This window comes from Callospermophilus lateralis, chromosome 5 (assembly GCF_048772815.1).
Source record: "Callospermophilus lateralis isolate mCalLat2 chromosome 5, mCalLat2.hap1, whole genome shotgun sequence".
Taxonomy (NCBI): domain Eukaryota; kingdom Metazoa; phylum Chordata; class Mammalia; order Rodentia; family Sciuridae; genus Callospermophilus; species Callospermophilus lateralis.
This window is the reverse complement of record NC_135309.1, coordinates 64,708,539-64,723,103: the sequence shown is the minus strand read 5'-3', so window position 1 is coordinate 64,723,103 and position 14,565 is coordinate 64,708,539. Positions and strand designations below refer to the sequence as shown.

The 14,565-nt window shown below is 47.9% G+C and overlaps 1 protein-coding gene across 1 annotated transcript in view; it reads left to right on the top strand.

The window, feature by feature from the left end:
* The window catches only part of Ablim3 (actin binding LIM protein family member 3), a 109,839-nt gene that overhangs the window by 86,090 nt on the left and 9,184 nt on the right, over positions 1–14,565 (top strand). Inside the window, exons 10-17 of the mRNA XM_076856742.2 lie at positions 3,287–3,442; positions 4,992–5,021; positions 5,436–5,565; positions 6,315–6,413; positions 7,804–7,851; positions 10,385–10,519; positions 11,620–11,684; positions 12,820–12,967. Of these exons, the coding sequence (XP_076712857.1) occupies positions 3,287–3,442; positions 4,992–5,021; positions 5,436–5,565; positions 6,315–6,413; positions 7,804–7,851; positions 10,385–10,519; positions 11,620–11,684; positions 12,820–12,967 (811 nt within the window). The remainder of the gene's footprint in view (positions 1–3,286; positions 3,443–4,991; positions 5,022–5,435; positions 5,566–6,314; positions 6,414–7,803; positions 7,852–10,384; positions 10,520–11,619; positions 11,685–12,819; positions 12,968–14,565) is intronic.

The window sequence follows — 14,565 nt, the reverse complement described above, 5'->3', positions numbered from 1 at the left end:
TCCCTTGATGCTCCAAATGAGTAGAGGAACCTGAAGGTCCAGCACCAGCTGGGAAAAGGCTTCCTGAAGGAAAATTGTTTAAGCTCAAATGTTTTAAGTCCAAACTAGAAGTCAGTCCAAGGAGGTGAGCGTGGCAGAGCCCAGGGGAACTGAAATGAGCAGCAGACAACATTCTGGTTAACTCCTGCATTGTACCAGCCTTCGACAAGTCGAAGGAGCCAGAAGGAATGTGGGGAGGGTGGGGTTGTCAAGGGTAGGGGACCCACTCCCAGGGAGAAGCTCTAGATGCAGCCCCCCAATCCACTAGTTTGGGTTGGGTCCTGACACCATGATGAGGTCATTACTCTAAATCCATATCCAATTTCCTCTTTGATCCCAGGATAATGCCCATTGATGAAACTATTTCCTTTCCTTTCTTCCTCTGGTCAAATGAAAAAAAAGAAGAAGAAAGAGACGTAGAAGTCATTGACTTCAGTGTCAATATGAGTCAATACCACCATGTGGCTGACACAGAAGACAAGCCACTCTCTTTTTTTGTGGTGTTGGGGATCTAACCTAGAGCCTCACACATGCTAGGAAAGTGTTCTATCACTGAGCTGCACCCCCAATCCAAGACAAGCTACTTTGATCACAGACTATACTCATTGAAGATTCTTGTCCAGCACAAGAAACAAGATAACCCCCAGACTATTTTCTGTGCTATGAACGGGACCAGTCAATAGCAGACTTGGTGGGCAGTTTTGGGTTCTTCCCTATGGGGTCATTAACAAGTGTGAGCATGTCTCCAGGAAGTGAAGGTTCAGGAATCTGCAGCACTAGAACGCCATTACTCACCAACTGTTACCCAGGAGTCTCATTAACCCTGGTGAAATAAGTTGATCCCTGATATTCACCTTGGTTTTCTGGAGAAAGCCTGCTAGAATCGCCCCCCTAATAAGCAGCTTCCTTATGATCAATGACAACTAGGACCCTGCTCTCCTGCCTTCCATCTGGAGGCTTATTGCTGAGATCAGTTGCCCCTCACATCCAAGTCGTACCTTCTGTGTGCTCCTTTCGCCTCGCATGGTGCCTCACATCCAGACGCTCTGTCATGTGCTTTTCATATCAGCCATGTTGAACTCAGACCTTTCTAAACATGGCAAAGCATCTATCGGCTCACATTAGGGATATGCAGTAACACATAGAAAGATGGTCTGTTGGTTTAACTTTCAGAGATAATTGATATTTTGATATTAAAATAGAATTACCAGTGAACCTGGAATGGGCAAGTTCTTTCAAACTTTCAAACTTTGTTCCACTCCCCACTGGCTTCTAGAACCATCCTGGGGTAGCTTGATTTCAGCCAGCCCCACATATTCTCTTCCTTCCTGGCTAATTATGTTAGGATGCCTCTAATCAATCACTGTGCCTCCAGACCTAAGGTTCATTTATAGCACTGTAAATAAAGCAGCTATAGGAAGAAATATTTAGTAATTTTGAGGTTTGGAGTAAAGTGCCAAAGTGACTAACTATTCATCAAGATGAGTTTGTAAAATGACAAGAGCTCTCAAGGTCAGGACTTAATATCCCAGGACCAAAGGCATCTTCAGCAAATAGACTCCTCTAAGCAGCTTCCCCTTGCCCACACCCCCAAAAATTGATGGACATGTGGGTATCTGCACCATCTCTAGCAAAAATCAGATGGCACAACTCAGAAGACTTCAGCTGAGCAGAGTTTCATGGAATTGGATAAAAGGACCCACAAGATATAGGGAAGCATCCAAGGACAGCAACAGTGGGATATTGTTGCCACCCCAGGAACAAGGACATGAAGGAAAGGAACAGCATTAGCAGAGTTGGCAGGAGGTAGAGCTATGAAGAAGAGCCACCAGACAGAAGTCATGCTCAACCCACATCCAGGCAGGAAAGTTGCAAGGGGAATTCGTAGGCCAGTCTCTCCCTCCACTCACGATCCAGGCTGCCGGTTCCTCCCATTGCCAAACCCCCTGAGCAGGAGAGGCTATGGTGCAGATGGGCTCAGGACACACAGGCAAGAAGAGTGGCTACAGAGTTTAGGGACAATTTGAGGAACGTGGTGCCCAGATAATAGTAGGATGGGCCAAGGATAAAATAAACAGAGAAAGGGCCTTGAGAAGCTTTTAAAATAGCAAAGTTTGTAAGATAATTAGAAAGCTGCTACTCTCTAGAGTAGTCATAGCCTGAGACTCTGTCTGGCTCGTCTGGCACCTCCAAGTATTAGACAGAACATTTCAAGGATATTACATTCTCCTTAGATTCTCTATCTAGTAGCCCCCTCTTAATTTACCTCACCCCAGCACATTCCAAACCATAGTAGTTACCAGAAAGACAGATCCTAGTTGACCAGAGCAGAAACCAGGTCATAAGAGGAAACAGCTACATAGACTGATTCAGGACATGGTTTCAGGAGCCATGAGAAATGGGTTGTCACATGCAAGCAGACACTGTCTTCCAATCCATGTGACCCTATAGAGTTCTGAACTCTGGAAAAGTTAAGTACAAGTTCACTGTAAGGAGCTGCTTTCTGGGTGCAGCCCTCTATAGTGAACTCCCTGTCCTGGGAGGTCACATAGAATGGCAGGCTCTCAGGTGAGATGACCTGGGTTCAAATGCTGGATTTTGCCACTTATTGGCTGTGTGGAGTTGGCAAGTTCAATGATTTCTCTGCACCTCTGTTTCCTTATTCAAAATAAGGATAACATAAGTCTACCGTTGTGAGTTGTATGAATTAACTGAGTTAATCTGCATAAGAAACTTAGAGCCTGGCTCATAATAAGTGCTTGCCAATTGCTACCCAGTGTTTCAATGTCATGATTATTTTAGTGTTTACCATCTTCCTTCCTATGGAGGCTGGGAATGGGGATGTCCACACAGCGTGGGGTTAGAAGGCAGTCACCCAGGTTGTGTATCAGACTGAATTCAAAGCTACTAGCCAATTGGTGTAATTTATGGAATTTTTCTAGCTCAGAAAATAGGAACAACTTTGACACTTGCTCCACAGAGGTTTATAACATTTAGAGGAAATAACCCCTGTAAAGCACGGGGCCTCTCAAACAATATGTGCTCAATAAATGTTAGCCCTGTTGGAATGGATGGCCTCTAAGACCTTTCTTATTCCAGCATTTTACTTTGATTAGATCCTAATATTTGGCTTTTAGTGAAAACTAGTGGAACTTGTTCTTTTTTTACCTCGTTTTTGTTTCCTCTTTTCTTTCACTTTTCCCTCTTATCTTTCTACTCCTTTCCTGTTCATTTCCCTCTTCCCCAGGCTAAAGTGGATAATGAGATCCTTAATTACAAAGACCTGGCAGCTCTCCCCAAGGTTAAGTCCATCTACGAGGTACAACGCCCCGACCTCATTTCCTACGAGCCTCATTCCAGATACACGTCTGACGAGATGCTGGAGAGATGTGGCTATGGCGAGGTATTGCATGCAGCCCTTCTCTCTGGGGCTGTTGGAGGAACCGCGATCCCATTTCATCACAGACAAGTTGATCTCCAGTGTAGATTCTTCAAAACTAGAATTCATAGCTCACATTTAAAAATCAAGAGATTTCACCCACAAATATGGCTTTCTGATTATTCTTGGGAAATCAGACATTAAATTTAGGATTTTCACCATCTGGAGATGGGTAGCAGCGCCCCCTATGGACAGGACATGGACTCCCCATTCTTCCCAGTCCTCACCCCTCCCTGTAAAACCCAACATGGAAGCTGAGAGCTTGTGACCACTTATCACTTGAGCTTTTGTTTTCTTATACTGGAGAAATTTTGCTTTTGCTCAGCCCATGACTCTCCTCCCCTGCCAGTGGCCAGGGGAGGCCAGGCTTAATGGTCACTGAAGTTCATATTCTTAGGTATGTTCTCTTGTTTTTGCACTTGACATATAGCCCCTGTGCTCAAAGCAAGAGAACACTTAATAAGACTCAGCATCAGATGGCTTTAGAAATCATTACATGGTTGCTAGATGAGAAAAAGTTGTCTGGGGAAGCCTGGGTGATTATCACATAGAAGGCACTGACCATCTATATCCCAGGAGATTTCTGACCCCATCCCAGGCCTCCTGAACTACAATGGGCAGAAGGAGCACTGGCCTGATGGACAGGTTCCCAAATTCCTGACCTAGCTCCACCACCAACTAGCTAATGTCCTCAGGCAATCCACCTCTCAAAAAGGGATTGGGGTTCCATTTGGTTAAAGAGCCTAATGCTAAGGTTCTCTGTATTCTGGACCCTGAAATGCACCAGGAAAAAGGAATTCAGTGTTTGTATAAATTGATTCTCCTGAAGTTACACAAGGCCTACCAGAGCCCATGGGCTACAGCCAGCCAACAGATGTTTTGAGTCACTCATAGAGTATCTTTCAAAAATGTAAATTAGTTGTCAACATGTAAATGTTGGGAGATTTCACATAAGAAACTGAATTTCTGAGTTTTCTTGGACGTTAAGAAGCTGGTTAACATTGGGCAGGCATCCAGCATGACCCTGACCTGCTAGAGCTGAGGGCACTTCCCTGATCAATCCACCCACCCGCCCAGCTCTCCCACTGATGACCGCAGCCTGGCACTTGCTCAATCTTACTTTTGGATCCCCTTCCCTGGACATGGTCTTCACAAACACAAAGGGGCCATAAGCCAGGAGGGAGACAAGAAAGGGTCATGAAAATAAGCTCTGAGTTTGCAGCAGAGGAAGCTAGGTCCAAGTCAGAACCAGCCTCTTCCTTCCCAAGGGGTCCTGAGTGGCCCTGAGCCCCCCTCCTTCCTCCCTAGGCCTTTGTTTTCCCATGTTTAAAAGGGGTGGTCATGATCACAAGGTTTCCTTACCTCTTAGAGGCATCACCTAGAGAGTGGTGCCAAGGGGAAGCTGCAGGCCCTCTCTTTGCAGAACCATTTAACGATACTCTGTCCCTTCCTCTTGCCCTCCTTTCTCTCCCTTCCTTCGTCCATGGCTGCCTTCAACCTCTCTGCTTCTAAGTCGTTGGGAACATTATCTCCCTACTCCCAGGTAATTAAACTGACATGCAAAAGGTCAGGAAAACCTTTTATGTATTTGAGTCCTTTAGGCTGTCCAAAATGGGCCCTGACTTCACCCCTCACCAGGTTCCCAAGGGGCCTGATCCCTCGCTCCCCCAGCCAGGGCAGGGCATAATGATGGGAAAGGTTGGGAGAGAATTTATTTGCCCCCAGAGATGACCTCCCTCGAGTCTCTGTGATCCCTGGGACTGACTCATGTTTTTGTCTAGACTTTGGAGTGATGCATGACTCTCCGCTGCCCTCCTCAGGCTGAGTGTGTGGCTCCGATGGGGGTGTCTCCCTATTTGTGACTGAACCACAAGAATCCCAGAGTCTGTGGCATGCCCCACCTGCCTGCTGGACTCTTGGACCACAAGCCTTGCTCACAAACCATCTCCTTCCCCAGGACATCTATGAGAACCTGGACCTCCGGCAGAGACGGGCCTCCAGCCCGGGATACATCGACTCCCCGACTTACAGCCGGCAGGGCATGTCTCCCACCTTCTCCCGCTCGCCTCACCACTACTACCGCTCAGGTAAGATGGCGGGGAGTCCCCAAAGACAGAGGAAGAGCAAGGCTTCAGAGACAGCTCAGGCTTCCCCAAGATTTCCGTGATAGCACAGCCCTCTGGAAGCCTCTGGACACTCAGGTGGCCAGCAAGGCCTGACTGAGTTCCTGAGCTGCTCCTGGCAAGGAGAAAGATGGGGTATGTGACACTGAGAAGCAGCAGGAGGTGGGTGAGGAGCTGCTGGGACTGGGAGTGGCAGGAAGCCCAGGACCCTTGCTGGATGGAACAGGCCTCCTCCAACCTCACCATTTGGCCTGCCCCATTACCATCCATGGGGTAGATCCAGACTAGAAATAGGGCTCACCAAGGGCCCAGTCCCACCCAGCCCCCAGCCAGTCAGGGTGTCCACAGTCAACTCAGGGCTAGGGGTGCAGCTGGTGGCTGGATAGAAGAAAGGGGAAGTTAAGGGAGGGGCCCAGGGAGGACGGGTTGGAGGGAGCTAAGCAAAGACACCTTACTGAAGCTCAATAGAGTTGATTCTTACAACCCACAAAACCTGACTTTGGGGTCAAGCAAGGAAACAGGTTGAGCTCGTTCCTACAGATACGGTGCATGAGAGCTCATGCTTCTTCCACTCCGGAGCTGAGCACGCCGGGTCGCCCAGGCCACCCCATTCCCGCTGCCATCACCTCACCGCTTCCTAAACTGCCACTGCGCTAATGCCTGTTTTCTCTGTGCCTCTGTTCTCTCTGGGGACCACTGCCTGCGTGCTCCAGGGCCCGAGAGTGGCCGGAGCTCTCCATACCATAGCCAGTTAGATGTGAGGTCCTCCACTCCAACCTCTTACCAGGCTCCCAAGCACTTTCACATCCCAGGTAGGCACTGCCAGCCTGGCATTCCCAGCATGGGTGCATGCTCTGTGGGGTCATGGGGCACCTGAGCTGTCCACTCAATGCTGTTCAGGCATGGAGGAAAAGCCAGTTCCTGGGGGACCCTCCCTAACCAGTCACCCATGCTAACCCACCCTCCAGCCCAATATGCCCATGGATTTGTCTCCTACTTGACAGAACCAACCTTGACCAGGACCACAAGTGAGCATCCCAGGGAAGAAAAGTCTCAGGGAGCTAGTGTGAAATGCCTGTGTTTTCGGGGGCCTGAGAGGCCGCAGCAGTAACATAGCAGTAAAGGCTGCTTCCATCCAAGCTTTTAGGACTGAATCCTAATCCTGCTGCTTGTAAGCTGGTGACCTAAGGCCAGCAACTTAGCTTCCCTGCACCTCTGCTGTTCTGCCTGTGCAGCAAGGCACTGTTTGGACCCTGAGGTTGCAATTGTGCTTCTGGCCCCCAGCCTCAACCCTGCCTTCATGGAATACATATTCTAATGTGGGGAAAGAGACCATAAAAGAATAAATAAATAAGCAAAAGGATGATTTCAGGTGATGATAGGTGCTATGAACATTAAAAAAAAGAAAAGAAAGAAAGAAAGAAACCAGGGCATCATGAGTCTGGAGTAAAGGAGGCTAGGTGAGATGGGGTGATCAGAAAGGGCTTCTTGGAAGAGGTGACATTAAAGCTGAAAAATGAGAAGGAGAAGCCCTATGAAGATTCCCAGGGAAGCATCCAGGCAGCCAGAACGGCACATATAAAGCCATTCTGCCTGAAGGTGGCCATAAGGTGAGAGGAAGACCACTGGGTGTGGTCTTGGAGGACAAGATCTCCCCAGGGACAGCAGAGCCAGGTCTAGACCCCGCCTCCCAACTCAGCTCAGTTTCTCACTCGCCACTCACTTTCCCCACAAGAATTCATCTTGCCGGTTTATCTACCTACACCTTCCTCAACTGCCCCAGAGCGGTCCCATCCTGTCTGGTTTTGAGGAAGGGGCAGAAAGATAATGCTGAAATTTGGCTGACGCATCCTAGAGACTTCCACATGGAATGAGGTGTGACCGCTGGGAGGAGCAGTGGACACTCCCTGCATGAGGATCTGCTGAGCACGCACTCCGCCCTGCATGCCCACCATTCAGCCCCACGTCCCTTCTTTGGCACCATTTGTATCCATCCATCTCTCTCCCCCCACCTTACTTGGTACCTGTTGGGGTGAGGTTGAAAGTTCAACTGTGGAAGAGGAAGTCTACTGGGGAAAGATGGTGGCCCCTTGGAAAAGGTTGCTGACAGTCTCTGTCTTCTGAGATCAACTGACCAAGTGCTGTCTCCTCCCCTGTCTCTTTCTCTCTCCTCCCACTGTCCCTTCCTGGTCTGTCTGGCAGCTGGAGAAAGTAACATCTACCGGAAACCCCCGATCTACAAACGGCATGGTATGGTCAGAGGCAGACAGGGCTTAGCCAGACAAGGAGAGGGAGGAGGTTAACCCTCTGTGTAGTTGCTCTGCACGGGCCACCAGGAGCAACAGGATGCAAGGACACAGTTGGTCCTTCTTCTTGCTAACCCCAAATCACTCAGGGTGACATTGTAAAGGAGTTTTGTGTCATTCAAAAGAGAAAGGAAGGCCTCATGTGCCCTAAATCCTTTCCCACCACCTCTCCAACCCCCATTACCTGCTGTCTGGTGTTTTAAGTCCCATGATCAGGGTAATTCTTATAAAATGCATGTGCCCCTGGGAGAATTATACTCCAAGGCATTGATATTAAAAATGTTTACTAGAGTCACATGAGATTCATACAGATTCTTCAACACCTCCCTAGACTTACTGAATTGAAATTTTGTATTTATAGCAATTTATTTGGTGATTCTGATGCTTAGTCCTGCTTGGGAACAACTGTTCTAAGATGTCTCAGTCATCCTGAGATTGGATGAAGACCCTAAGAGGGCACATAGATGAGAAAAGAGCAGGGAATCCTTTCCTTCTTTCATTCATTCATTCCTTCAGTGTTTATGAAAGAATGGCCTATGGACCATTTGCTCCTTTGAGACTTATTAAACAAGGGCAGATTCCCTAGCCCCTTCTATGACAGATTCCCTAATTAGAAATACTAAGGATGCCCAAGAAATGCACTAAATTGTGTTCATCCATGATTCCCGCCTATGTTTGGTATGAGAACCACCAAGTCATTCACCATAGAAACCTCCTGTTCATTTTGCAAAAGCCTTTATTGACCTCAGCTGAATAAGCATATCCTCCCTTTGCCAATGCGGAAGAGCAGCTGCCACCCTAGGTACCCTTTCCTGCTGTGGGTCTAGCCCGTAACAGAGGGAGCACAGACTTGGACAAGCTTGAAGGTATGTGGAGCAGTCCTATACCAGAGTCTGAACTAACCAGCTGGTGGAGGGGTCAGGACAAATATAAATAGTGGCTCTGGGTGCTAAAGACCCTGCAATTTCAACAAACATCCTCAGTTTCAGTGGGGGCCATAGCACCCCCATAGCAATTCTGGAAGCATGTACATGTGTACATGTGACTGTGAAGGACATGCTATGTGCCCCCAAGTGGTCACAGGAAGGCACCAACCCCAACAAAGGTGACTTGGCTTTATATGCAAAAAGGCCTACAGGTCCCAAGCTTCTCAGACTTGGTAGGATTTTCCACGTTAGCTCTGAACGGTAACAGAGGCACAGACCTAGGAGGACTCCAGGGTAGAGGTGGCTGCACAGGGACAGAGTGGTGAAATAACAAAATGCAGTTGCCAGGAGGGACTTCCCAGGACCCAAGTCAAAGGAGAATTCCAAAGCTCCTTAGCATGCACTCCTGGAGAAAGGTGCACAAGATGAGCTTGCTGAAGGTCAGCCTGTCCCAGGACCTCTGCTGCTGTGGCTCCACAGAACACAGAGCTTGTCCCAAAAGCTTCCCTATCAGTCTCCCTGAGAAATGGTTGTGGAATCACACTAGTTTCCCCAATCCCTCTCTCTCTCTGCCTTGTCAACAAATCATCAGTCTTTGGACCACTGTAATGTCACTGCCATGTAAGCATTCATGCCACAGTGGGTTTTTTGGGTCACTCCTATTGTAGGTTCACTTCCAAAGGAAACTTGGAGCTTCTGAGTCAATGCACCAATTTCAATAATTAAAGATGAGGAAACTGAGGCAGAGATGGGTAGGATTTTCCCAGTGTCATGTTGTACCTGAACTAAGTGGCAAGAGTTAGGACCAGAACCCAACTTTGCTGAGCCACTGTCTTGTGCTCCGTCCTTTGGGCCCTGTAGCCTCCTTAAACAGAATGATAGGCAGGGTGCCATGGTGCATGCTTGTAATCCCAGGGACTCAAGAGGCTGAGACAGGAGAATCACAAGTTCAAAGCCAGTTTCAGCAATAGTGAGGCACTAAGCAACTCAATGAGACCCTGTCTCTAAATAAAACACAAAATAAGGTTGGGGATGTGGCTTAAGGGTTGAGCACTCCTGAGTTCAATCCTTGGTACAAAAAAAAAAAAAGAACAGGATGATGGTAGAAGGCTGCCCACACTACAAATACCACAGCCCTGCCTGTAATTCCTGTCTAGATGTAGTTCTCATCCATAAGAAAGCAGACTCCTGAGGGGCCAGAAAGGAAATGGCTGGACTCCTCTGGAGCCTGTTGAGTTTCACTCTTCACTAAAGAGCAGACCTGGAAGTTCACAAATTGTGCTGCAAGGAGCCTGAGTCTGGCCCAGATCTGGTTCAAACTTTCTGTGTGGTCTAAAGCAAGCCCCTTCCCTCTCAGGTCGTTAGATTCCCAAATATAAAAGGAGAGGTTGGACCAGAGCTTTTCTATCTCCAGTGCTCCACGTCCCAGACCCTCCTATCTCTGACTTCAAAGTAGCCTCAATCCCATGTGCTAATGCCTGGCAGAGACAGGGAAAGGGTACAGATTCCCAGTCAGGACACTGACTTCAGCTCCTCTTGGGTCGTTCGCAGGTGATTTGTCTACAGCAACCAAGAGCAAAACAAGTGAAGACATCAGCCAGGCTTCCAAGTACAGCCCAGCCTACTCGCCAGACCCCTACTATGCTGCAGAGTCTGAGTACTGGACCTACCATGGGTCCCCCAAAGGTAGCACCCTCATGGGACCCTTAAGCCAGAGCCCATCGCCTGTGCTAGGGACTTAGGAGGTCAGAACAATCACCCACTTCTTCACACCACCATCCCGAATAAGAATGCTTTGCAGGGATAGGCCTCAGGATTTTCTATTCAGCAGGTATGAAGGGCCAGCCACAGGCCCTAGGGATACACTGGGGAGCGAAACAGACCAGGTTCCTGCCCTTGTGGAGGAGACATAGATCCCAAACATGAGGTAGGAGAGCTGATGGTAGGAACGAGCTGTCCAGCCAGATGCAGAGGTTACCACAGGAAGGGTGACCACGGGACAGGTCAGCAGGGAGTGCAGATTGTCTGACATCTGCCCACACCTGAGAGGGGAGGACCAGTTCTACTGGAGGAAAGGAAAGGCTACCCTCTTAACCTTAATCTTGGAAAGGGACCAGAGCAAGTGGGGAAAGAGGGAAGATGTTCCACTTATGAGTTGAGAAAAGGATGTGGGTTATCATCCTAGTTAGAAGCTAGTTAAAGCTATTCAAAACAATGACATGATCACAGTCATGCTTTTGAGAGATCACTTTGGCTGTAGGGTGAAAAATGGTGGGGAATAGAAAAAGAAAAGATATAGAAAGATAAAAGGCTCTCATGGGCACCCTGGTCCTTGAGTCACCTCCTCACTCAATCAGAGAGCCAAAGTTATTCCTTTCAAGTATGGGGAGAAATTGTCTTCAAGTACTGATCCATGTCGCTTAGATTCAACACCTGGCTTTACTAATTAAATGCCCATTCTGTGCAAGGCTTCATGGATGCTCAGAAGTGAGTCTTTCATTACCCTCAGAGAATTCTCCATTTAGAAAAGGAGGCAAGACACAGAAATAGTATAATCCAAGGTGAACAGGAACAAGCACCCATGAAAGATTAGGTGTTCAGAGGATGCAATGACAAGAGAGACCACACCCAGGAGGTATCTTAGATGAGCCTATTTCATCCCAGGAAGGGAGGGAAAGAGGGAGGAAGGGAGGGAAAGAGGGAGGGAGGGCGGGCCCAATGGCTTAAGCCAGGGCAGGCTGAGTGGGGAGCACAGGATGGAGCTGATCCCATCTGTATCTTGACAGTGCCCCGAGCCAGGAGGTTCTCATCTGGAGGAGAGGAAGATGATTTTGACCGCAGCATGCACAAGGTGAGCAGCCTACATCACTGAAATAAGAAGCTTAGAGGGTAGATTACTGAGGATTTTTTTTTTCATTTGCAAGAATGGAAACCATATTCAAACTCACCTACAATAGAAAAAAGAAATGCCTAATTTTGCATAGCTGAAAAATCAAATGGTAGGATTAGCTTCAGGTATGACCAGATCCAGCTGTTCAAAAAAAAATGTCATAGGGAAGCTGTCTCTCTTTTTGCCTGGGGTCTCGCCTCTATATTTGTTTCATGTTCAAACTGGTCCTTTTCCTATAGTGGCAAATGGGTGCCAACGGCTCTCCCAGCTGGCTGGTGGGTACATAAGATGGTCCAGCCACAGTGGAAAAGTTGGATGGTTCCCCGAAAAGTTAAACATAGAATTATCACAGGGTCCAGCAATTATACTTCTGGTAAATACCCATAAGAATTAAAAATAAGGACTAAAACAAATGTATGTACGTATGTGTTCATGCCAATAATACTATTCAAAATTGCTGAAAGATGGAAATAACCCCAAGGTCTAACTCACAAATGGATAAACAAAATGTGGCAGATCCATACACATGGAATATTACTCAGCTGTTAGAAAGAATGAAGTATTGACACATGCAACAATGTGGGTGAACCTCTAGAAAGGTAACCTAGAGATTGAAGTCTACAGGAAGATGTGCATAGGTTATATGAAAATACCACACCATTTTACATAAGACTTGAGCATCTGAGGATTTTGGCATGAAGTAGGGATAGACCTGGAATCAATCCTCTGTGGATACTGAGAGATGGTTTTACTTCAGAATGGTTCATTTTAAGTTATATGATTTCTACCTCAATTAAAAAAAAAAAAAAAAAAAGATGCGTTCTCCCCATCTTTGAACCAACTGCTGGGACAAGGGCAATGTGATGCTGTCATGGCCAAACCTGCTTTTTTGTGCCAACCTCCAGAGCCTCACCCTAGCCTCAAGACTATTTGTAGAAGAGAGATGAAGTCCAAAGGGAAATGTGGGTACTGTAAGGAGGGAGGAATGCTGGGAAGGCAAAAATGACAGAGGTTCCTCCAAAAAGGTCCCGGTGACTCAGCCCTTCCCAGGGTCATCTGCTTCCTTCTAACTTCATCCTGCTCCTCCCCACCCCAGCTCCAGAGTGGGATTGGCCGTCTGATTCTTAAGGAGGAGATGAAGGCCCGGTCGAGCTCCTACGCGGATCCCTGGACTCCTCCCAGGAGCTCCACCAGCAGCCGGGAGGCCCTGCACACAGCTGGCTACGAGATGTCCCTCAATGGCTGTAAGCACTCCTTGGGGAGCCAATGCCGGCTGTTCACTTTGAGCCAGGCACCCTGTGAGGCACAGTCCAAGTGCCCCCTTCTTCCTCCCAGACCACTGAGCAGTAGGTGCCCCCACATGCTACAGGCAGGGGACCCAGGCACAAAACCTTCGGCAACCTGTGCAAGATCAATGAGTTTGTAAGTGATGGAGCTTTTTCCATGAGGTCCCATTCCTGAAAGCTTTGTCGGAACACAGCCAGCCCCAAACTCATCCCCTGGGCTAACAAAGGGATAAGGAGAGGTTGCCTGTGAAAGTGAACCCCAGACCCCCCCGCCACTTTCCTCCATCTCAGGTGTCCCCTCTGAGAGCCTCCTCAGGTCTGGAACACAGACTTAATAAGGGACTGGATGGGGCACCAACGAGTCCATCCTCTGTCCTGAGCAGTCAGCCCACTTCTTTGGGCCATCTGAAGCTGTGACATTCTGTTGGGTTCAATGTAAAGAAAAATACCTTCAGTGTAAAGAAAAAATTCCAACACTGTAGCCTGAGGGGCTCAAAGCCTGTTTGCTGAGGTGCTGGGCCTCCCATCACTTAGAGATATACAAACAGAGGCTTCACTCAAGCACTTGACTTTGAGATTCTGTCACTGCAAGCTCCTCCCTGTTCCTGGACAGGCACACGTGCTCTGTCTGCCTCCTCCTTTTCTTACCCCTGTGGGACTCAGTCCTACCCGGAAATACCATCTCACATCAATACATGATGGACAATAATAGGTGTTGTTTATTATACACAGTCACATTATCATTCCTGATCCTCGAGAATCCCTGCAACCTCAAGATTGTTATCACGCATTTTATAGATGAGATAACGGAGGTGAAGTCACTTGCCAAGGTCAAAAAGCCAATAAGTGACTGAACAAAGATCAGACCTAAATTGGAGGGACCCTAAGGCCATGAGCTTTTCCCTCTTTGCCTTACTACACCTTGAGCTTGGTGAGATTAAAGATGGCGGTAGTGGTGATGGTAAAGCCAGTTGTAGGGCCTGTTAGTATGCCCCAGGCACTGTGCTGAGTTCCCTACTGTGTTATGTCATATATTCTTCACAGAAGCCCTATAGAGGAGACACTGTCACTCCCACTTTACAGTTGAGAAAACCAAAGCATTATTAAGTAACTTGTGTGAAATTAGGTGTCTATTAATGGCAGGATGAATAGATGAGCCCATTTTCACAGTCTGACCACTATTTTCAATCCCCAGCTCTAAGCCCTATGCAGTGTACCCAGGCTGCTCAAAATTCACACTTAGTGAATAGAGTGTGTGCCTAGCATGTGCAAGGCCCTGGGTTCCTTCCCCAACTCCACACACACACACACACACACACACACACACAAAATCACTTCTGTTCAACCACATCTGTGCAACAAGCATCCCAGATCACCTGCACCACACCAGGTGCTGGACTAGGAGGTGGGGGGAAACAGGTACCATGGTTAGAAACTGACCAGTAGTAATGGAGTTGCTGAGAAGGCCCCTCCTCTCCATCAGCCAGGTGGCTAATTACAGAAGCCTTGTGTCCTTGTCCCCAGGAACTATCTCTATCATGTCTGTCTGTCCCCAT